This window comes from Bos mutus, chromosome 16 (assembly GCF_027580195.1).
Source record: "Bos mutus isolate GX-2022 chromosome 16, NWIPB_WYAK_1.1, whole genome shotgun sequence".
Classification (NCBI taxonomy): Eukaryota; Metazoa; Chordata; class Mammalia; order Artiodactyla; family Bovidae; genus Bos; species Bos mutus.
The window spans coordinates 65,151,381-65,177,107 of record NC_091632.1 but is presented as its reverse complement, the minus strand read 5'-3'; the positions used below and the strand labels follow the sequence as shown (position 1 = coordinate 65,177,107).

Sequence of the window (25,727 nt, the reverse complement as noted above, 5' to 3'; positions counted from 1 at the left end):
TGGGGTGCCATTTCCTTCTCCATTTACTAAGTATATATATCTGTTATATCTCTATGAGGTGTAGTTGGCATAAGCAAGACACACCGATTTTTTTTTGGTCATGCTGTGAGGCCTGCAGGATCTTAGTTCCCTGGCCAGGGACTGAAGCTGTGACCCCTGCAGTGAAAGCTTGGAGTCCTAGCCTCTGGATCACTAGGGAAGTCCTGCACTACTTTTAAAGTGTGTAATTTCCTAAGTTTTGACATATGTATATACAAGAGAAACCTTCACCATAATCAAGATAATGCAGATACCCATCACTCCAACAGTTTCTTAATACCCCTTTGTAATCCATTCCTCCAGTACCTCCCTGGCCCTCACCTCATGCCTGTGCAACGACTGATCCACTTTTAGTCTCCATAAATTAGCTTGCTCTATGGTATGAGGTATAGACTAGAGTTCATCATTTTTTTCTTTTGCAAATGGATACTCAGTTTTTCCAGTAACATCTGTGGAAAATAGTTTTTTTTTCCCCACTAAAGTAACTTTGTACTTTGTCAAGAACCAATCAATCATATTACTGTATGTAATATACGTGGGTATATTTCTTTGATCTATTTTTCTATCTTTGCACCAATACCACATTTTCTTGATTCCTACAGCTTTGTAATTAAGTCCTGACATCAGGTAGTGTTATTTGGCTATTTAAAAAGTTTGGCTATTTAAGTCCTTTGCATTTTCATATAAATTTTAGCAGTTGCTTCTCAATTTCTACAAAATAGCCTCATGGTATTTTTGTTTGGGCTATACTGAATCTGTAGATAAATTTTTGGAGAACTGACATCTTAAGAATATTGAGTCTTTTGACTCATGAACAAGGTATATCTCTCCAGTTACAAAGACCTTTTAAAATTTCTCTCAGCAACATTTTCATACACCAAAAAATATGGTAAAATGCTTAGGGATAAATCTGATAAAATATGTGTAACACCTATACAACAAAAACTCAAAAATACTGCTGAGGAAAACTGAAATAGACTTAAATATTTGGTTCTTAATTATGTGTTGTATTTCTTGTTTTATATTGTTATTTTCTTCCTATACCTCCTTTAGTTAATATTGATAACACTAATCAAAAATTTTTTGACTTGTCCTAACATTTCCGATTTCTCTTGGAGTCTGTAGTCCAATATATTGTTGTTGTTGTTATTTCTGAAAGGTTGTTTTCTCCTCAAAGGTCTTATTAACGGATTCTGTGAGGCAATGCTATAGGCAAAGGGCAGTCTTCTGTGTCAGTCCAAAGCAGTTCAGGAATTGGAGGTGAATGAACCTGACTTACGAGTGCAGAGGTCCAAGCACCAGAAAACCACAGTCACCACAGTCTTCCCCACAAAATAATTCCTCTGTCAGAAGAACATTCCCCTTCCTCATTCTCAGAGAAAATGAGAACTGTAATCCTCTAGCCCTGCGGTTTACAGGGGGCTGAGTGAAGACACGATAATTTGTCATCTGGTCCCATCAAGCTTTCCCAGCTCCTCACAAAAACAGCACTGTGAGCTGCCCTGACTTTGTCCCTGAAAACACCTGGACCAGAGACCTGAGTCTTTCTGTAAGGGGCGGATGTCATATGTCCCTTGGCCATGGCCCATGATATGAAAGAATTCCAAAGGTTCTGCTCACATCTTCTTCTTCCCTCACTCAGGCTGAACTGCCTCTTGCCTCAGGTCAGAGCACACAAGCACATTTTGTGTATCCTCATCTCACGAACACAAGTTCAAAATAGCATCCCCCTCCTGGCTTCCCGGTGGCTCTAGCAGCAAAGAACCTGCCTGCCTGTGCAGCAGACATAAGAGATGCGGGTTTGATCCCTGGTCGGAAAGATCCCCTGAGGAGGAAATGGCAACCCACTCCAATATTCTTGCCTGGAGAATCCCATGGACAGAGGAGCCTGGGCGGGGTACAGTCCATGGGGTCGCAAAGAGACATGACTGAAGCGATTTAGCACGCATCCATGGTTACTTTAATACTGGAAACGTCTTGTAGATTTCTGCTTATTTTCTCTTTCTAAATACCTGCTGGGTTGATCTTAGAAGACAGAAGCAGGTATCTTATAGTTTAGAATCAGTAATCTTATAATTGAGAATCTTGAACTTGCAACAGGAACTGGGACCAAACTTCTAATATAAAACTTTCAAGTAGTCAAGTTTCCTCTAACTACCATCTTAACGCACCCACAAGTTAAGGTATTATCATTATGATTTTTTTGAAATGAGTTATTTTAAACTGTATTTTTAATTTCAAACTTTAAAAAATTATTTTTCTAAATGATTTTCCTTAATCATATTCAAGTTAAAGAATACGTTCTTTATGATACATATTCATTAAAATTTGTTGATAGTACCTTTGGCCTGTTAAGTGGTAAATTTTTGAAAATATCACATGTGTCTTTGAGAAGAATGTATGTGGGTGAAAGAGCTTATATAATAACATTAAGTTTGTTAATCATTTGTTATGCAAATTTTCTGATGGCTTAAGCTATCAGTAATATGAATGTTCTATTGAAGTGGGAGCGCCAAGATGGTGGGTTAGTGAGTTTCTCCATTCATTGATATTAAGATTTACTTTATATACTTTAATGTACAAAAGAATAAAACCATTATTTTATTAATAAAATAAATGTTAATATTATAATATAAATTAATACAATTAATATATTAATATATATATTCATTATATATTAATATAATATAATGTATATTAAGAAAATATCAATTTTGGTAAGTTGAACCTTTTATCATTAAATAACGATTTTCTTAAGCTTGTTAAGGCTTTTGTTCTCAAGTCGGTTTGGTCGGTATGAGAGCTCTCTTTTACAGTATATCTGATACATGCTCTTCCATCTTTTAGTTTTCCAACTTTCTTTTGGCGTTATTTCAGGTATGTCTCTTGTAAAGAACATATAGTTGCACTTTAAAAGAAAAACCAAATCTGCTTAGCTTTGTTTTTAACAGACAAATTTAATCCATAAATATTTATTATAGTTACTAATACATGGATTTGACTCAGTTTTCAATTTTTTTTTCCCCCCTCTGGGTCCCATTTTCTCTATGCTTCTTTTTCCTTCTTGACTTTTTAAATGGATTTTTTAAGGGGAGTAATATTTTATTCCATTCAACCCCACCTCTGCCAACCGGCTTGGAATTTACATACTCTGTTTTTTTTGATTTGGTGGTTATTTATGATATTTTGCCATGAATACTTAATATAATCTTATCAAGTCATCTCTTAACTGAACAATGAAGTAAACATTCCCAAACAATTCAAGGACTTTAAGTTAGACTTTATCATCATCAGCATTATTTTCCATTATCTTAGATTGTTTTTTGAAAAGCTTTACAAATTACACATTATAATTATCAATTTATATAAACAATAGTTGTTTAAATTTACTGAAATCTTTAACCATTTATTGGCTTAGTATTCATTTTTTCATCTTGGACTTTCTGGGGAGATCATTCCCTTGAAATACATCTTTTAAAAAGTCTTCTAGCAAGTGTCGGGAGGAAACTTGCTTTGTTTTTGAAAATCTTAAACTGTTTTTACTTCATCTTCGTATGTGAAAGATGTTTTTTTCTAGGTACACAGTTCTATGCTGACAATGTATTTTCACCCAGTACTCTGCAGACTTGTCCACTGTCTCTGGTATCATTGTTGATACCCAGAAATCTGATGAGGTACATTCCTTTGTAGTAATTCATCTTTTATCTCTGGATTCTTTTAAGATCTCTTTGTTTTAGGAGTACTACAGCATGCTACTAGGTGTGGGTTTCCTTTTGTTTATTCTAATTGGTATTCATTGTGCTTTCTGTATAGATTTATAACTTTTAGCTGTTTTGGGAATTCTTAGCCAACATCTCTTCAACATCATGTTTTTTTTCAGCCTTTCTATACTCGCCATCAAAACCTCTGATCAAATATATCTTAGACCTTTTCTGTGTCTCTTAACCATTCTTTCATTTTTCCATCACCTTATTCAATATTTTTATGCTACATTCTAGCCTACTTCTTCAGTTCTATCTCCATTTCACAATCATACTTCTCATTTCTAATAATTATATGCTTTTGATTCAATTCTGCTTGAACAATTCTAACAGTGATCTGTTGCTTGCTTATTTTATTTCTATAAACATGTCATCCATAGTTATTTATAATCTGTCTAAAATTTCTTTAATCCATACTTTATAATTTTAGGATCTGACCTTCTTAGGGGTAACTATATTAGTTTTATGTTGACTATCACTGACCTGTCAGTCAACTTATTATGTGTGATAGTTTTTGACTGTCTAAATAGGATTTATGTTAGCTTCTGCAGATACCTAGTGGGTTCTCCGTCAGGGTTAGTTTGTACAACATGGTACTTGGAAGTTACATAGCTTGCTTGGGAGTGTTAAAAACAGTGGCAAGCACCCTAACAATGAGACAGAGAGAGGGCTGCCAAGGTCAGTGATCTTGTTAAAAGTTGGGTTGGTGTAAATCTCAGGGCAGTCGTTCTGATCAATATTCTGATAGCTATTTTCACCAAAGTAAAAATGAAGTCTTTAGAAACACCACATGCAAAATTTGGAAATGCGCTGTCTGAAACAATAAACTGGGGGCACTTCTTTCTAATATGAAAAAAAAAAATAGCATTGACTAAGCAATATAACCCTAAGCACTTTTAAAAAAGAGTGTATTTTCTATATACTTATTTATATACATTATTAGAATAAATATACATGTTGCTGTCTCACAAAACCATTTAAGTTTTGGGGAAAAGATTAATTCTATTTTTTATAGTTAAAAATAATTATTCCTAATCCTTATCTAAAATTCATAAGCTATGGATTATGAACAGAGATTTTCTTCTAAAAATGCATTCTTTATTTTTCATCACCTTTAAAAAATACAAATAAAATGATGTATTTCTATTCATTACTAGTAATCTTGAAGTAGATTCTGATAAATGACACATAAAATAATGCTGACACTTTAGAGCCAAAGGCACCCTAACTATAACTCATCATATTCATAGTGGATTCCCTGGTGGCTCAGTGGATAAAGAATCTGCCTGCAATGCAGGAGACCAGGGTTTGATCCCTGGGTTGGGAAGATCCACTGGAGAAGGAAATGCAAGCCACTCCAGTATTCTTGCCTGGGAAATCCCATGGACAGAGGAGCCTGGTGGGCTACAGTTCATGAGGTTGCAAGAGTACGAGACTACTTAGTGACTAAACCACCATTCATACTGGCATGGGAAAAAAAATTACACGATTCAATGATCAGGAGAAAAGGTGATTTTAAATTGCTTACCTGCTGGCTGTTTTCACAGAACAGTTTTTCTTGTGTCCTCTTTCAGCTCGGTTATCTCTCAGGAGCTGATGCTATCCAAAGTGTTTAAAACAAAGTTGTAGAAACAAAAATATTTTCATTACATTATTTGTAAGTAGAAAAATATGCTTCTCATTCAAAGGGGCTGTATTTATTCACTTGCATTACTTTTTTCTTTTTTTTTTACCGGTTTTTCTTAAAATGAAGATGACTAATTTTGCTAGAGATGCTACTGACATGCTTCTGAAAATGTCACTAGGAGATGCCAATGCTTCCTTGACAGCTGAACAGTGCTCAGAGTCACTTAATATACAGCCTAGAGCTGGAGGTCTAGAACTCAGTTCTAATTCTGGCTCTCTGGGTAGTCCTGGTGAAAGTCACGTAACCTCTCTTCTCCAATGCTCTACCACTGCATTCAGCTGTGAGTTTTTCAGGGCTTTGTCACCTCCGATGACATAAAATATCTAATCTTACTTCTCCGTATTTAGTGGCCTAACATGGTAAAGAAACACTTAAAAACATTCCTTTTCAAAGAAATTACTGGCTTGGAAATATATAATTAGAAAAAATATATATCTGACTGCCTCCTCAAAATGCCTCACCACCCAACTCCCCTTCACACTTGCTTTACTCTAACTAATTGGAAAGAAAGAAAAGCAAGTAGTCAATACTTTTTGCTGTGTGTATACTCAGACTGTAGCTTATCTCGGTTATACAGAAATGTGATTATATGCAAGACTGGGCTAATGAGAAGTTGTGCAGCATATTAGAAATTAACCCTAATAAAAATAGAAATCTTAGAGCAGTAATAGTGCAGGATAGATCTGGGTTCGAATCCCAGCTGTACCAGTAACAAGTCGCTGGGTTTTAAAAACAGGTCTACCAATTTATAAGCTGTGTAATTATCTCTAAGTCCCAGTTTCCACCTGGAAAATGGAGATAACAATACTATCCACCTGTAGGGCTGCCATGAGTGTCAAATAAGATAAACCATGTAGAACAGTTAGCACTAAGACCAGGACATAAAAAGTGCTGAGCAAATGGTTCAAATGCTACAATTATAATTAATGAACCTGACTGTCAGTGGCTATTGTCTGACCAGTATCAATAACTTTTAATAATATAACTGCTTTGAACTATCTAATGACAACATTTAGAGTCAATTACTAGCCACATTTGGCCATCTTTGAGAAGGAATAGAACTTAATTAGATCACAAAGAATGTTGTTAGATCATTATTTCAGGAATGTCTTAACTCAATAAGTCTACCTTAAACTTCTCCTAAATATCTGCTTCTTTCCATCCCCACGAACCACGTTCCAATAGTGGTCTCTCCAGTGGCCTCCCTGCCTCCAGCCTTGCTCCCATCTAAGTCCACTCTCTACACTGAAGCCAGTCATTCTAAAACTAGATGTTATTACATTATACTCCTTAGATAACACCCCCCTCCCAAATCTTACACAAGGCTCTCGTGGCCCTACATAATTTGATTGTATTTCTAAACTTGCAGTTTATTATGCTTCTTCCTACCCCAACCTAACCTCCTTACTTCTAAATAATATATTCCAGCCATTCTGAACTTGTTAGTTTGGAATGTGTACCATATTCTTGCTCACCTTTGGCCCTTTGCTTCAGTTATTCAATCTGCCTGTGTCTCCAAAGCCCAGCACAGTGTCTGGGACATTTTTAGTGTTTAATAAATATTTGTTGAATGAATGAATGAATGAGATAAAGAAACAGGCAATGAAATCTAGTATCTGATATGTAGCTGAAACAGTATCTCATTATTACTACTTATAGAAAATAGCAACAGTTTATCTTAAGTCCATTAATCTGAAAGTGTTTCAATGTAGAAACACTTCGTACCATGAAAACTAAATTGCTTCTGAAAATAAAATAAAAAAATTAATTACTTTGGCATTTCTAATTCTAGTGCCTTTGTAAAAAAACATATTCAAACCAACATTTGTGACACAGATAGCTAGAGGTGACATGATAAAATCTCTACCACCGCTTTCAATTAATATAGTAGTTAACTAAGTTTTCTAATTTTTAGATAAAAGATAGATATGGGACCACTATTCCTGTTATTTGTGTTAAAACAGTTTAAACAAAGAACACAAAAAGTCCCAAACATACTTTTCTGAAATAAAGGAATTCAACAATTTAATTAAAGAAAAATGCAACTACAATGACCAAAATAAATGTTAGACTATGTATGGAACTCTGAGGTCAGAGATCCTTCTATTAGAGTCACATGAGAATTTCTTTCTCAAATGTATAGCTTTGATGGGCTTTGTAGGGACAAATATTGGAATCATTTAATATAATTCACCTATATTTAAAAAGTCATCACACAAAATGAAGCTCAGAGGAAAAAATACAGGCTCAGATCTCTGGGTCATGAATTTAACAAGTTAATACGGGAACCTAGATCTTGTAAGGGGGCAAAGATGAAAAAATTAATCCAGAGTTATTTGAACAGAAAACATGTTATTTGCCTTTGAAAGATTCCCCCAAGACACAAACATGTGTCTGCTCTGCCCCAAAGACCAAACAAACAAACAAAGGGTGGCAGAGGGCTGGGAGGGGAATCAGATCAGGAACTGATGCCAAGACACAAGAGGCCTGGAGCTCTGCTCTGACAAGCAAGAGTAGCTCATCAGGTTTGGGGAGAGTCTTCATTTCTCTTATTGCTAACGTTTCCTGTCTTCCTTGGACTCCTATCAGTGTCACAAGTGAGGTCAGTGTTCAGGGTTCTGACTCAACAATGTCAACTCCAGTTAATAACAGAACTTCTGAATATGGTGCGAAGTGCTTCTTACCTCCAGCTCTCAGATTGCTGGACTTAGGCCAAGCGGAGAGACAAGTCCCTTATTTAGTGACCTGCAGATGTATATTAAAAAATGACTCACGTAAGAATGACACAGACATTCATAAACACAAAAGCTAGTACAATGTGAGGTCTTACAAAAGGTACACAATTTAAAAAACTGCTGAACAAAAACAAGGAAGAGAAATGTGTCACGCATATCATGGCTGCTCCTGTGGCAGAAAGGGAGCTGAGGATTTCTGTGGCTATTCGTGATTATTTTAAAAAGATTATTAAAAGTTTCACATTCCTAACACAAGAGGAAGAAGGAAGCAAAGAGCAGAATTCCTGCTCCACAGCAATAATCTCCTGATATTCAGAAAGGATTCAAGCTCAAGACTGTTTCTGTTAGCAGCCACTTTTCAGGGACCTTCTCAAATGTCTACAAAAGAATTTCAAATCTCTCCATACTTGGCCTTTCACAAGGTCCTCACCTTAAGAGGAGAACTAAATAATCTCTAAACAATGACCTATGGCTCCTTAAGATACTAGTAAACTCATTCAAAATGTCATACTATTAGATATTCAAGGACGAAAATCCTCACCATTAAAACACACATACACACACACAAATGAGGCTGCTTAGAGCTGCTTCTGTCTCCTTACTTCCACTTCTAAACCAACTTTCACATGTCGCTTCTGTGGTCTCTATGACGCCCTCCCAGTGGTTTCCTTCAACATTTATCAATACACTATAATTACTGCTTTCCTACCCACATTTTAACCACCTTAGAGGAAAAGTTATGTTTTTTTTTTCTTTTTAAACAAATATCTCTTTTTGTAAAAATAAAGAGTACTTGATAGGTAACGACTGATGGACAATAGTGATTTACTAAATGTGTAAAAAAGAAATGTTAGGTGAGCATGGTGTAAATGAAATGGGACTTCTTATTAGAGAACAAAAAGGAATCATAAGATGGGGGGAAAAGCAGTGAGGGGTGGGATTTCAAAAGTGAGGTTAACACTATCATTTCTTTATGTTGGTAAGTTGATATGGGGAAAAAAAGGGGTGATCATGCATGCTGATAGTCATTCATTCAACAATATATTGAAGGATTTTATTTCTTCACGGTCTTGCATTTTATCACTTGGACCTAAGATTTAGCCAATAGTTCACTGGGATTCCCTGGTGGCTTAGATGGTAAAGAATCTGCTGCAATGTGGGAGACTTGGGTTTGAACCCTTGGTTGGAAAGATTCTCTGGAGAAGGAAATGGCAACCCACTCCAGTATTCTTGCCTGGAGAATCCACATGGACGGAGCTGGGCTACAGTCCATGGGGTTGCAAAGAGTTGGACACGACTGAGCAACGAACACTTTCACTGGGCTAGTTATAAGCTGAAATAAGACATTTTAAATCCCTCAAAATATGAGTAGTTTGTATGTGCTTCTATATACACACATACATGTGCCAACTGTTTCTCATTATTCACTGATTCTGTATTCACAAATTCACCCATTTGCTAAAATGTACTTGTAATGCTCAAATCAGTACTTCTGGTGCTTCTGGAGTCATTGGCAGACATGCACAGAGTGGGGGAAATCTGAATTCCCGTTACTGCATGTTCTCAGCTGAGGTCCGACAAGACGATATCTATCTTCTTGCTTCGGCTCTCTTACTGTAAACAAGTGTCTTTTGCCTGGTCCGTTCAATGCTACATTATTTATTTATTTATTTATTTTTAAAGCATTTCTGTCTACTTGTGATGTTCACCTTCATTGTTTCAAATAGCCTTCTAGTACAGGGCTGACCTGCAGTCTGGTCTTCCCCAGTGCAAGAGAACGGTGATGGACCTTATAGAGAAAATATGTTCATTAGACAAGCTCCCTTCAGGCATAAGTTACAGCGCTGCTGGCCAGGAGTTCAATGCTAACAAATCAATAACATGTATTAAATATGGTGTCTTTAAACAGAAATACACATCAAACAAGGATATGTATTGATCAGTTAATGAAAATGTGGCCAGAGGTTCTCAGGAACCTAACCCTGTATTTTTCCTGGAAGCAGTTTTTTCAATATTTGCTACTTTAGGGTTCTTACCAACCTCATAGACTACAGCTACCACAACAAGCAAGAATCAACTGTATTCCTTAACTAATAACCTATCTAGACAGGATTAAAATCTGAAATGGTATATCAAAGCTTAAGCCAAAGGCTAATCCAAAAATCTGTTTCAAATATTTAAAAATTTTTAAAATGATGCATCAACTTTCTTGTCTATATCATATTAGCTATTTGTTAACTGCAGAAAAAAGTTTTTACTGCAGTTAGATTATAATCTAAAGCTCAGATTTATAACATCACTTTAGTATTTCTCAAATTCTAGACCAAAACCATCCCAAGAAACAGAAATAGAAACCAAAGTGGTTGTCTGAGGAGGCCTTACAAATAGTTGATAAAAGAATAGAAGTGGAGGGCAAAGAAGAAAGGGAAAGATATACTCAAATGAATGCAGGGTTCCAGAGAATACCAAGGACAGTTAAGAAAGCCTTCTTAAGTGAACAATGCAAAGAAAGAGAGGAAAACAGATTGGGAAATACGAGAGATCTCTTCAAGAAAACTGGAGATACCAAGGGAACATTTCATGCAAAGATGGGCTCGATAAAGGACAGAAATGGCAAAGACCTAACAGAAGCAGAAGATATTAAGAACAGGTGGCAAGAATACACAGAAGTACACAAAAAAGGTCTTAATGTCCTGAATAACCACGATGGCATGGTCACTCACCAAGATCCAGATATCCTGGAGTGTGAAATCAAGTGGGCCTCATTACTATGAACAAAGCTACTGGAGGTGATAGAATTCCAATCAAGTTATTTAAAAATCCTCAAAGATGATGCTGTGAAAGTGCTGCACCCAATATTACCAGCACATTTGGAAAACTCAGCAATGGCCATAGGACTGGAAAAGGTCAGTTTTCACTCCAGTCCCAAAGAATGTTCAAACCACCACACAACTGTGCTCATTTCGTATGTTAGCAAGGTAATGCTCAAAATCCTTCAAACTAGGCTTCAACAGTACATGAACCAAGAACTTGCAGATGTACAAACTGGATTTAGAAAAGGCAGAGGAATCAGAGATCAAATTGCCAACATCCACTGAATCATAGAAAAAGCAAAAGAACTCTAGAAAAACATCTACTTCTACTTCATTGACTACACTAAAGCCTTGGACTCTGTGGATCACAACAAACTATGGAAAATTCTTCAAGAGATGGGAATACCAGACCACCTTACCTCCCTCATGAGAAACCTGTATGCAGGTCAAGAAGCAACAGTTAGAACCAGACATGGAACAATGGACTGGTTCAAAATTGAGAAAGGAGCATATTAATACTGTATATTTTCACCCTGCTTGTTTAATTTATATGCAGAGTACATCATGTGAAATGTTGGGCTGGATAAATCACAAGCCAGAATCAAGATTGCCAGGAGAAATACCTACAACCTAAGATATGAAGATGATACTACTCTAATGGCAGAAGGCGAAGAGGGACTGAAGAGCCTCTTAATGAAGGTAAAAGAGGAGAGTGACAAAGCTGGCTTAAAACAACATTCAAAAAACAAAGATCATGGCCTCTGGTCCCATCACTTCATGACAAATAGATGGGGAAAAAGTGGATAGTGACAGATTTTATTTTCTTGGGCTCCAAAATCACTGCAGATGGTGACTGCAACCATGAAATGCTCCTTGAAAAAAAGCCATGATAAACGTACATGAAAGCAGAGACATCACTTCACTGATAAAGGTCTGTATAGTCAAAGTTATGGGTTTTCCCTTAGTCAAGTATGGACGTAAGAGTTGGACCGTAAAGAAGGCTGAATGCCAAAGAACTGACTCTTTCTTTCACTTTCAATTGTGGTGCTAGAGAAGACTCTTGAGAGTCCCTTGGACTCAAGAAGATCAAACCAGTGAATCCTGAAAGAAATCAACCTGAATACTAATTGGAAGTACTGGTGCTGAAGCTCCAGCATTTTGGCCACCTGATGCAAAGAGCTGACTCACTGGAAAAGACCCTGATGCTGGGAAAGACAGATGGCATGAGTAGAAGTGGGCAACAGAGGATGAAATGGTTGGATGGCATCACTGACTCAATGGACCCTGAGTTTGAATAAACTCCTAGAGATACTGAAGGACAGGGAAACTTGACTTAGTGACTAGAGAACAACAGAGAATATAAAATTATTTATTTAAAAAATCTTATTTGGGGATAAACTATATCCTGAGGTGACTTACTACTGGAAGCAGAATCTTATATAAACACAGAGGGTATGAACCATTTGGGAATGCTGAATAGTTGACATAATTATGTAATAATTACATTCTGAATAGACATACCCCAGAAGCAACTTAGTCAAGTTAACTTGCAAAACTTTAGAAACATATACTGGTTGTTGTCATTTAGTCACTAAGTCGCATCTGACTCTTTGCAACCTGATGGACTATAGCCCACCAGGCCCCTCGGTCCACAGGACTTCCCAGGCAAGAATATTGGAGTGGGTGCCAGTTTCTTCTCCAGGGGATCTTTTTGACCCAGGGATCGAACCCACGTCTCCTTCACTGGCAGGCAGATTCGTTATCACTGAGCCACCAGGAAAGTCCAGAAATAGTAGTACATATTCTATTATTAATGTGAGAAATAAATTTAAAAGTACACATCACTCTCAAGGAAAAGAGCCAAGTTTATTAAAAAAATCATTAAATCTGCACTGACATATTTTTCTTTGATTAGGTACATGTGTATTAAGAAATACATTATAATTTATAATGAAGTATGTGGCACTTTCCTTTTATACGAAAAAAGAAATATGGCATATGCAACCAACTCTAGAACCTGTTGACCAACCTAAGAAATAAGATATCACCAATACATATAGTAATGTTACGAGTTACCACCACCAAGTGCAATCTCCTCTTCTATCTACCTACTTACATATCCCTCAGAAGAAATGATCCCTGAGAATCTGAGGCTTTTCTATGCATATATTATTGACTCACTCAAAAAATAACTCTTATAATCCACAATGAAAAAAGAAAAAAGGCTTAGCAAGAATGCAAAGCCTAAAACATATATGCTTTAAAACCTACCAATATTTTAAGCCCTAAATTAGCTTACCACACTGCAGAGAGAGTACCAGCACATTCAACAGACAAAGAAAACAGACAACTTATTTTATATGTAGAGTTAATCAGAATGAATGTTAAGTTCTTGCTAAGTCATCTAATCATTGTGCTGCCATGAAACTAGCAAGAAATTAAAAAAAAAGAAAAATCTCACCTAGAATACAGCATAAAGTGTAAGAAACTCTTATCATCTTATAAACTTCAAAAAATAAAAATATTCTCTTGCTGGCTAATCTAGTTTAATAATAAAACAATTGTTTAAAGCATAGGTACTATTTTCGTGCCTTTGTGAAAAACATATGGAAATGAGGAAGTCCTATAAACTCTAAACTGAACTTTAGATCCTTTCCACGGAGGTGACATGTGTGCTGAGGAAGGGAGAAGCGAGGTAAACAACTCTGATGCTTACTGACGGTCACTCCCTTGGTCAGTGCATTAGCACCGGCCCAGTGAACTCCTTTTTAAATAAGCTAGGATATTATCTTTTCTCATAAAGTTGATCTACTATCTTAAAGGGAAATAGTTAAATATTCGAAAGACTGAGTAACTTCCTTTTGGGTTAGAATGTTCCTTACCTGGCCATGCTCTGTCCTAGCCCCAGGGCTAAACCAATGGCTGCAGAGGAAAGAGAAAAGCAGTTAGCGGGAAACTCACTAAAAGCATGTGCTCTCGCGTGATCAGTCTGCATGTGCTGTAAGAAACATATTTGCCACCTAGCAACAGAGCCTTACATACGCTGCATCTGAATGGATAGTTCATGTAATTCTAGGTTTACACCAATTTTGATAGAAATGTAAGAGTGCTCATAACCCAGTAATTTTCAATTAAATAAGCAAACTCAGTTAGAATTACATTTCCATTTAATTATGTTAACATAAACTGCTGGGACTGTATTCATTTTATGAATCAATTCTGGTGAGAAAATCTACAAATGCTATCGTTTACCACAACTTAATTATAGCATCATTACAACAAATGATGACCTTTTGATTGTTGGAGTTTAAAAAAAAAAAACAGGAAAAATACAAGAACATTATATCCTCTGCCTATGCCTCCAGGAACAGTCACATAAAGCCCTTGATGTGAATTCTAAAGCATCAGCTGAAGGTGCCTTGAACCCATTCCTTCCATAGTTATAACACCTGGATTCTGGTTCACAGCAAATCCAACAACACTGAAAATACAAAAGTCATGGCGCAGCTGAAGTATTCTGGTCTTGCACTATGCCTCGCCCTGCCTCACTTATCCCATACTGTTCTGGAGGCAACTTGGACTTTTAATGCATCTCATGATACCTTTTCAACAGGAGTTATCCTAAGTTGTGTGCTCAGTCCTCTGACCAGTATTCTGCTTAGAAACTAACTAAACATCAAGGAAATTGAGAGAGAGAATGTGGAAAATAAACCAGTGTGCACGCGTATATGGTAAGTCGCTTGTCGTGCCTGAATCTCTGTGACCCTTTGGACCGCAGCCCACCAGGTTCCCCTGTCCATGGGATTCTCCAGGAAAAGTATACTGGAGTGGGCTGTCGTGCCCTTCTACAGGGGATCTTACCAACCCAGGGATTGAACCTGCATCTCTCAAGTCTCCTGCATTGGTAGGTAGGTTCTTTACCACTAGTGCCACCTGGGAAGCTCAAGAAAACCAGTAAAACCCCACAAATATAGGGAACGGTCTTAAAATTATGATTGCGTGTGGGTGTGTGTCAGTTGCTCAGTCGTGTCTGACTCTTTGAGACCCCATGGACTGTAACCCACCAGGCTTCTCTGTCCATGGGATCCTCCAGGCAAGACAACTGGAGTGGGTTGCCATCCCTTCTCCAGGGGATCTTCCTGACCCAGGGATTGATCCTGGGTCTCCTGCATTGCAGGCAGATTCTTCACCATCTGAACCACCATGGAAGCCCCCAACATTATTAATGCTATTTATTTTTTCATGAACCATTGTACTGAACACATGCATGTGCCACGCACTCTACAAACACGTGACACATATGTGTTATTTTCTATCCTCAGAAAAACCTTACAAGGTATTGCTCATGTTCCAGGTGCAAGAATGACTGAGGCTGAGATGTTTATTTGTCCAAGGTGCTCAGTGTACAAAGGACAAAGGGGTTTACACTGAATGAGCACATTTCCTGGTTCCCTCCAACACTTCAATGTATTCTCTGGCCTCTGTGGTATTAAAACCTGGGAATAAACAGCCTCGACATTAATAGGATGTGGCTATGCTCTTACCTGAACATTTATTTTTCAAGCTCATAGACACTGATGCCCTTTGGCAGGTCAGATTCCACTTTTGTTGTGGGAATCGACACTTACTGGTATTTGTAAATGACGTGTGGATTAATCAGCAACCAGAAACTAATCATTTAGTTCAGTTCCCTGAAAACTTGCCTGAAAAATTTCCCCTCTGCTTGGACTGTGCCTTTTCCTTTAAAGAAAAATGTTTAAAAAAATCAAATGCATACATGCATTTAAATGAAACAAATCAACAAAAAAGTCTGAAAAACAGCATTGTTTCATCTATCCTGAACCCCTAAGCTCTGTTTAGAGAGACCACTGACTATGCATTTTCTTTTGGTATTTAATGATGTGTTTCTACAGAATATGGTTATACTGGCATGCTGTGGTTAATTTTAGACATTAATAAGTGACTTTCTATTTACTGTAAATTTAGCTCTTTCATAGCTCCCAATCCTCTATTTCAAGTTATACACACCACATTTGATTAGTCAATAGTGAGTACAGATATTACGACTACATGAACACTTTCTGTGGCTGAATTTTTATTTTTGCCCCTCCCAAAGTTGAGAGTTAACCTGTTTTTCTTCCTTTGCTAGTTTTTGGTGATCTTTGCTATGTACTGGTGATCTTTCCCAAAAAAGTTTCCAGGAAGTGCTGTAGAAAGAATCTGAACTATAGTGTTATATAAGTGGGTGTAAAAGAAATGGGATGTGAAGAAGTGAAGTGGGCGTAGGATAATTCATGCTATCTAGAAGTTAGGCTTTCAAAGTATGAGAAAGATCAGAAAGAAATAGAAAGAAGTATTTAAAAATTTAAATTTAAAATTTAAAAATGTAGTGTATAAGAAAAGAAGCTATTGGAAGGAAAAAAAAAAAAACTTCTTCCAATCAGAACACAGAGATGCTGGAATCAGTCCTGGACAGAGGAAAGCTCTTTTCCTCTAATACTAAGAAAAAGGAGAGCCAAAGAAGGTATATTTGGATTGTTGTTGTTGTTCAGTAGCTAACTCGTATCTGACCCTTTGCAACTCCATGGACTGCAGCACATCAGGCTTCCTTGTCCTTCACTATCTCTTGGAGTTTGCTCACACTCATGTCCATTGAGTCGGTGATGCTATCTAACCATCTCATCCTCTGCTGCCTGCTTCTTCTTTTGCCTTCAGTCTTCCCCGGCATTAGGGTCTTTTCGGATGAGTCGGCTTTTCTTCACTGGAAGGACTGATGCTGAAGCTGAAGCTCCAATACTCTGGCTACCTGATTTGGAAAAGTTCATCCAAATTTGTGGACTAATAGCCTTACTTTGGAAAGTTGAAGACAAAGTCAAGTTCTCGGGGCAGGGGAGAGGATGTGGGCAGCTTATTACAGGGACTTGGTGAATAACTTTTTGGGCACAAGAGAAACAGGAAATGTTGTTATGGAAGGTCATGTGAAAGCACTGACGAAAGATCTACTGTTCAAAATTATTAATATATATCTCTGTAGCAACAAATCACATAATTTTGTGATTTTATTCAGCAGTGCTCAGTGGACGAGCTATGGTGGTGGGTAGATGGACTGATTCATCCCAGGTTAGGAGTTTATGGAGCAGGATGGCAGGCAGAATTCTAAGAAGACCCCCCAGTGATCCATACCCTTGTACAACTTGCTCTCTTTGAGTGTAGAAAGGACCCATGCCTATGATGGGATAGTCAGTGCTATAATTAGGGTGTGTATTATGACACAACTGGCTTTAAGGAAGGGAGATCATTCTTGGTGGGCTTAAGCTAAGCAGGTGATTCTTTGAAGGGACTGAACTCTTCCTGGTGAAAGATTCAAAATATGAGCGTTTCAACATGAAGATTCTCCATAGTTGGCTTTGTAGTCGAAGGACCATGTTCTTAGGACCTGAAAGGAGCCTCCAAGAACTGAGAGAGATCACTGGCTGACATGTCGTCAGCAAGAAAACCAGGACTTCATTAGTACAACCACAGGGAACTGCATTCTGCCAACAACCTTCAAGAACTTGGAAGTGGACTCCTTTTAAAAAAGGGAACCCTCTTACACTGTTGGTGGGAATGCAAACTAGTACAGCCACTATGGAGAACAGTGTGGAGATTCCTTAAAAAACTGGAAATAGAACTGCCTTATGATCCAGCAATCCCACTGCTGGGCATACACACTGAGGAAACCAGAAGGGAAAGAGACACATGTATCCCAATGTTCATCGCAGCACTGTTTATAATAGCCAGGACATGGAAGCAACCTAGATGTCCATCAGCAGATGAATGGATAAGAAAGCTATGGTACATATACACAATGGAGTATTACTCAGCCATTAAAAAGAATACATTTGAATCAGTTCTAATGAGGTGGATGAAACTGGAGCCTATTATCCAGAGTGAAGTAAGCCAGAAGGAAAAACACCAATACAGTATACTAACGCATATATATAGAATTTATAAAGATGGTAACAATAACCCTGTGTACGAGACAGCAAAAGAGACAGTGATGTATAGAACAGTCTTATGGACTCTGAGGGAGAGGGAGAGGGTGGGAAGATTAGGGAGAATAGCATTGAAACATGTAAAATATCATGTAGGAAACGAGATGCCAGTCCAGGTTCGATGCACGATACTGGACGCTTGGGGCTAGTGCACTGGGACGACCCAGAGGGATGGTATGGGGAGGGGGAGGGAGGAGGAGGAGGGTTCAGGATGGGGAACACATGTATACCTGTGGTGGATTCATTTTGATATTTGGCAAAACTAATACAATTATGTAAAGTTTAAAAATAAAATAAAAATTAAAAAAAAAAAAAAAAAAGCCTCTAAATGACAACATAGCTGATGCATGCTGTGACTTCAGCCTTATCAGACACCGAGCAGGGCATCCAGCTGAGCTCTGCCTTTTTCAGATGTGTGATTTGCAAATACTTTCTCCCAGTGCGTGGCTTATATTTTCATCTTATTAATAGGGTGCTTTACAGAACAAAATTTTAAATTTTGATGAAAAGCTTTTCTTCCTCCATTGAATTGATTTTATCCTTTTTAAAGAATCAGTCGAGCATACTGCTGTTAGAGTGGGTCTATTGCTGGGTCCTCTATTCTCTTACGTTGATTTATTTGTATACTGTTCTGTCAACACATAGAGTCTTGATTACAGTACTCAAGAGAACTGTGAGCCAGTAAATGGGTATTCTTTGAGTCACTAAGTTGGGGGTAATTTGTTAAGCAGCATAGAAAACGCATACACAGTGAGGAGACTGGAGATGATATAATAAAGGATAGAGAATAAATATGAAAGAAGAGGGAGCCTCAAGGAGGACGATGCAGAAAGTGGAGGCGTTTTGGAATGCAATCTTTATTACAGTATGAGGACAGTGAGCACAAGAAAAGAGAAGAGTTGGAAGAAGACCAGGCTGTGATAAGAAAATAGCATAATAAATGTCAGATATGTACGGGGAACCAAGCTAATGGTCATACAAAGATTAACTCATTCAAACCTCACAACCTTATGGAAGAGTTGTAGTGCTATTCAAGGCCACAGAGCTGGCTGGAGTCAAGACTGGGACTAAGTCTGTCCAATTCCACACCCTGTATTCTTTTTTTTCTTAATTATTTTAATTGGAGGATAATTACAATATTATAATGATTTTTGCCATATACTGACATGAATCAGCCACGGGTGCACACATGTCCCCTCATCCTGAACCCCCCTTCCACTGCCCTCCCGACCCATCTCTCTGGGTTGTCCCAGAGCACCGGCTTTGAGGGCCCTGCTTCATGCGTCAAACTTGCACTGGTCATCTATTTTACATATGGTAATATACATGCTTAATGCTATTCTCTCAAATCATCCCACCTTCGCCTTCTCCCACAGAGTCCAAAAGCCTGTTCCTTACATCTGTGTCTCTTTTGCTGCCTTGGGTATAGGATTGTTGTTACCATCTTTCTAAATTCCATATATATGTGTTAATAGACTATCTTGGTGTTTCTCTTTCTGACTTACTTCACTCTGTATAATAGGCTCCAGTTTCATCCACCTCATTAGAACTGACTCAAATGTGTACTTTTTAATAGCTGAGCAATATTCCATTGTGTATATGGACCACAGCTTCCTTATCCATTCATCTGCCAATGGACATCTAGGTAGCTTGCATGTCCTAGCTATTGTAAACAGTGCTGCGATGAACCTTGGGGTACACGTGTCTCTTTCAATTCTGGTTTCCTTGCACACCCTATATTCTTAACCACCATTCTCCTTCATTGCCTTCAGTTATTACAATTTGGGGAGGGGAAGTCTATCTCTTTTGTTCTGTTTCCTTTTTTGATCTTTATTAATGTCCTCATGAAACATAAAAGTTCCTTAATTTTTTAGTGAAAACATAAGCAAAACAGGAAATATAGAGGAAACAGTGTCCTTGAAAGCCAAAGAGTCAGATTTATATAAAGACAGCAGAGGAAATGAAGGGCATGAAAGAGGAAGATGTTATAGAGGAGCTTACTTCACCAGAGCCAAGATTCCCAAGGAGACTTACGAGGGGGTTAACAGTGAAAGACACATCTGGGAGGAAGGGGCACAAAAAGAATGAAACTGATCGACTGCCCTGGGTGGTCAGGCTGAGACAGGGCTGCACTGTCTGTCTGTTCTCAAGATTCCGAGGGGCTAACTGTGGTTTCTGGGCTCTCTTCTCCCTCTGGGACATGGATGCCTTTGGGGGATGCCTAAGAACTAAGCCTGGTACACGTGACTTCATTTAAGCCTCACCTACCATGCTGAGAGACAGGGGGGCCTGGTGTGCTGCAGTCCACAGGGTCACAAAGAACTGGACACAACTAAGCGACTGAACAACAACCACCACCCCGTTGATAATGGGAATAGCCATCACCTACGGAGCCCTCTCTACAGCCTTCTTTTTAGTAGAGCAATGCAGTCGGTAACTGTGGAGTAGAAGGGGGGTTTGGTTTTTTGTTTTCCTTTTAAGTAAGAAGTAGATAATAAATCTTTAGGGAACAAGGTTTTTTGAACTAAAATCTCTGCAGATGCAGAGTTCCACACTAATTCTTTCTCATTTAATCCCTTGCCCCCACCTATGGGACTGAACTACAAGTAGCAGAAATGTATAGCATTTTGTGAGAAGTCAAATAATATTACACCTATGCAAAAGGACAAAAACAACTTCAAATTCTCTTCTCCTAAACATGTACTTTTCAGAAGGAAAGAGCTACAGCAGTTTATAATACAGATTTTTATTTTTATATAGAGCTTCTATTTTTTGACTCAGCAGCATAATTTTATGCTTAGTGTGCTGTGTACACATCATGGTCTAAATTTGTGCTCTCTAATATGGATACTGGGACTCCCCAGGTGGCTCAGTGGTAAAGAATCTGCTTGCCAATGCAGGAGACTTGGGTTCGATTCTTGGGTCAAGAAGACTCCCCTGGAGGAGGAAATGCAAACCACTCCAGTATCCTTGCCTGGGAAATCCCATGAACAGAGGAGCAGTTGCAAAAGAGTTGGAAGTGATTTAGTGACTAAACAACAACAATATGGATACTAGCCATATATGGCTATTTAAGTTAATATGAAAAATTAGGTTCCTCAGTTGTACTAGCCACATTTCAAGTGCTCTAGACACACATGTTTAGTGGCTACCATAATCAGCAGTGCAGATACAGAACATTTCCATTACTGCAGAAAGTTCTGTAGGATAGCACTAGTATAAACAGGTTATCATCGAAAATTTGAACTAGCTTTGGAAGTGTATATAATTTACAATGAACATCTTCCCTGTGAACCATCAGTATTGTACTGAAGAGACTCTGAAGTATGAATAAGTGTATAACTTATTTATGTTTAGGGGTGTTTAGGAAGGGCTTCCCTGGTAGCTCTGACAGCAAAGCATCTGCCTACAATGTGGGAGACCTGGGTTCGATCCCTGGGTCAGGAAGATCCCCTGGAGAAGGAAATGGCAACCCACTCCTGGAAAATCCCATGGACTGAGAGGAGCCTGGTAGCCTACATTCCATGGGGTCGCAAAGAGTTGGACACGACTGAGCGACTTTAGGAGAGGAGAGAGAGGAATGGGGAAGAAGAAATGTCAGTCAAACTCCTAACTCAATACCCTTTAATAGGGTCAAGAAATGGAAATAAAAATAAAGGTGAGAAGAGAGAGTATTAAGAAGAAGCCACAGAGCACGTAAGAACTACATCCTCGTAGCAACTATAACTGAGGATGCCAAAAGACCAAGGCACATGTGTCAGTGTAGAAGACACTGACAGGGAGTTCTGCAGCACCGTCACACGTGACCTAGGATGACACGTGAAATTTGGTGCTTTTGGTTCTATCTCTGCCTGTGATTTTCAAAATGTTGTCTTCAAAGTGTATTCTATGCAGCCCTGGGCGGCAGAGAGAAGTCTGGTCTTGGTTTGGAGAGAGGAGGTCCCCAGAATACTGAACTAGAGGTCTTTGCATTCCTCACTCCAATGAACTTGCAAGGGCCAAAAAAAAAAAAGCCAGTTTCACTTAAGAATGTCCTTGACATAGCAAGATTCCAAGGGAATCACAGCAAATCAGAAGAGGAATTGATCCAGTCTGTTTTATTTATCACAATCTAAAGTTGAAGCTATCTTCGCCATAGAGACATAGATGCTAAATTACAAACTGTAAATGTATGTTAATGGATTCCCAATGACCCTAACCTTTAATCTGGGCAAATCTTACATTAAGCAAACTCGATATTTACACAGAAGATAAAATAAAGGGTGAATATCTGCTTTACAAAGGAATTTATCATACGATTGTAAGCAGTTACTTGTGTGCATTTAAAGTAAGTTTGGATTTACACACAATTTCTCACATAAATTTCCTAGACTTTCAAATGAAATAAATGCAAAATTTAAGTATCAATGTAAAAATCAATTAATAAATTATATTTACTCAATTTAAAAACAAGTATCTCATAAATAATTAGAAAAATATTGGAAAGAAAAAAATTCTGGACCACTTACAGTCAGTATATAAAGGAAAATGGAGTGAATAAAAAGTAATCCGTTTGATACGTTTAATATTTTTTAAAACTAGGTAGTCATAAAATGATTTTTATTTTGCAGATTTTTATACTTGTATCTTCAAAAAGTCAGCCCAATAATTAAATGTGAATTTCAAAAGTTAGCATGTTATTTTTAATCAGACATTAGAGACTAATTTCTCTCCTTTAGTCAGACTGAGATTCTTGTCACATTTTGTGTACCTCTCCATAGTTATTTTAATGAATATTTCATTTGTCTGCATTATATTTTTAATTAAAAGAAACTTATCATATATCATTGGCTTCCTCGATGGCTCAGCAGTGAAGAATCTGCCTGCAATGCAGGAGACACGGGAGACATGGGTTCGATCCCAGGGTCGGGAAGATCCCCTGGAGGAGGAAATGGCAACCCACTCCAAAATTCTTGCCTGAAGAATTCCATGGACAGAGGAACCTGGTGGACTACAGTCCATGGGGTTGCAGAGAATCAGACATTACCGAGAGAATGAACACACACACATCATCGTATATTACTAACAACTGGACTTTCAACACAGAAGTACATGTTCCACGGAAACAATGATTAGATGGAATATAAAACAAGTAGTATGGGCTTCCCTGGTGGCTCAGATGGTAAAGAACCTGTCTGCAATGTGGGAGACCTGGGTTTGATCCCTCGGTTGGGAAGATCCCCTGGAGGAGGGCACGGTAACTCACCCTAGTATTCTTGCCTGGAGAATCCCCATGGACAGAGGAGCCTGGCAGAGGGTCACAAAGAGTTGGACACGACTGAGCAACTAAGCATAGCACACAAAACAAGTAGTATAGTGAAAATAATAACAGTTTTATAGTTATGACACTCTCCGAGGCTCTTTAATATCTGTACAGAGCACATGTGAGTTTACCTTTAAAACCAAGGCTCCATAATCTAACATGAGTGCAGCAAAGTTGGCTGTTCATCAGATTTCTACAAGTAATCTTATTTTATACCTGAAATTTTGTAAAATATCTTTCTGGAAACTATTCAAATTTTAATGACTTAGCTCCACTATTCTCATATACTGCACTGAAAACTTCCAGTGAGGTGAGTTATTCCACACTGAGTCCCATGCTGGGGACTGTTCTATTACTTTAAAACCATACACTACTATGTATAAAATAGATGACTAGTGAGAACCTGCTGCATAACCGGGGAACTCTCCTCAGTGCTCTGTGGTGATCTAAATGGGAAAGAAATCCGAAAAAGCAAGGGATGAATGTATACGTATAGCTGACTCACTTTGCTATACAGAAGAAACTAACAAAACATTGTAAAGCAAATATACTCAAAAAAAAAAAAAAAAACCCTAAAAAACTATCCCTTTCTCTTCCCTAGCTCAGCAGCTCTGGTTCTTAGATTTGACACTTCCAAAGTCCCCCACACCAAACTTTATTAACTATGCAATCACTGGTACTGAAAATTCCCAAATGCTATTGCAGTAGAACCTGTAAAATACTTCCCCACATTTATTAAAAATAAAATTGTTGAAATTCTATGAAGTAAAAAATTTGAGATTCATATATCAGATTCTTTTTTTGTAGTTCATCTTCCAAAACAAAACAAATACCGACTTAGAGGAGTCATCAACTGAGTCGTAATTATCGCCTACTATCCAGTAAGAAGCTTCTAAAGGTGATTTTAACTGACTATTTTCAGGTGGTTACTACAGCTCTGAGGAGAGTGCAGTAGGATTACACAAAACCACAGTTCATCTACGCCTTCCCTATGCCCTGTGCAAGCATCAGGAAGGGAACTGGGGTTGTCTCTTTATTACTAGGCAGTAGTGGAACTTGATAACCTTGATCGCAGAGCCAATGAGTTTTTAATTAATTTATTACTTATTTGGCTGCACTGGGTCTGGGCTGCACTGGGTCCTAGCTGCTGCACATGGTATCTTTGTTGCATCATGTGAGATCTTTCACCGTGGTACATGGGCTCTCTCTAGCTGGGGTGTGCAGGCTTAGATGCTCTACCACATGTGGGATCTTAGTTCCTTGATCAGGGATTGAACCTGTGACCCCTGCCGTTGGAAGGTGGATTCTTAACCACTGGACCACCAGGGAAGTCCTGAGCCGATGACTATCGATATGTGCGTTGTGTTGTATATTTTGAGAAATTTAAGAAAAAGAAAAAGCTTCTATCCTTAGCAAATTCATGCTCCGTTAAAGGAATTATATGCATATAATAACTACAGTCTAGAAAATAATGTAACAAATATTATAATCCAGTAGAAATAAAGACCTAAAGGCAGAATAGAGAAGGTGCTGAGAATTGCTGGTGGGAATTTGAGGGGAAAAAAAAACATTTCTTGAAGGATATTGTAGCAGATACTGTTATGGCCTCCTCAATAGCTCTAGAATGTTCTAATTCTAGATTTCTGATTATGTCAGTATACTAAACAGCTACCTGTTTAAACCATTATTTGTAGGGTATTTCGTTATTTTTTCCTGACAGGGGTCTTCAAAAGAGTGATCTCCAACCATTTTTGAGCACATAGTGCCTGAAACAGTTATGAAAATATCTTCTGCTTGCATATTTTATGCAGACATCTAAAATTTTCACTGTAATCTAAATATTTGTAAAGGACTCATTTTATATTACATATATATATTGATATTTTAAAGTCAAATAATTGCACCACTCTTTGAATATATACATTGGAATCTAAATATCACTGTGCTTTTTATACCAGCCATCAATCCATTAAAAAAAGATACTAGGAAAGGCATTTCTTTAAAAGTTGAAAATTTTACATGGTTTAATTTTCTCCTGCAATTCCTTGAATTTCCACTTCACTCCCTCACAGAAGTGTATCCTAATGTAATATAATTTTATTCTTAAAAGCTTTTTCTTAGTTACCCTATCATAGTATTCTGCAACACACACACATATATATTTGCCTGAGTGCTCAACTTCTAAGTCGTACCTGACACTTTTGCGTGCTCAGCTGTGTCCGACTCTTTGCAATCGTACATACTGTAGCCTGCCAGGCTTCTCTGTCAATGGAATTCTCCAAGGAAGAATACCGGAGTGGGTAGCCATTCCCCTCTTCAGGGAATACACACACACACACTTGTGTGTGTGTGTGTG

General features: G+C 38.0%; 1 protein-coding gene across 2 annotated transcripts in view; it reads right to left on the bottom strand.

The window, feature by feature from the left end:
* Window positions 1-25,727, bottom strand: part of GPATCH2 (G-patch domain containing 2) — a 197,993-nt gene that overhangs the window by 48,171 nt on the left and 124,095 nt on the right. Inside the window, exons 7-8 of one of the 2 annotated variants that reach the window (XM_005910052.3) lie at window positions 13,918-13,957; window positions 5,329-5,399 (exon numbers count right to left, since the gene is read on the bottom strand). The exons of the other annotated variant lie outside the window; for it this stretch is intronic. Of the exons in view, the coding sequence (XP_005910114.1) occupies window positions 5,329-5,399; window positions 13,918-13,957 (111 nt within the window). The remainder of the gene's footprint in view (window positions 1-5,328; window positions 5,400-13,917; window positions 13,958-25,727) is intronic. 2 annotated transcript variants of the gene reach the window in all.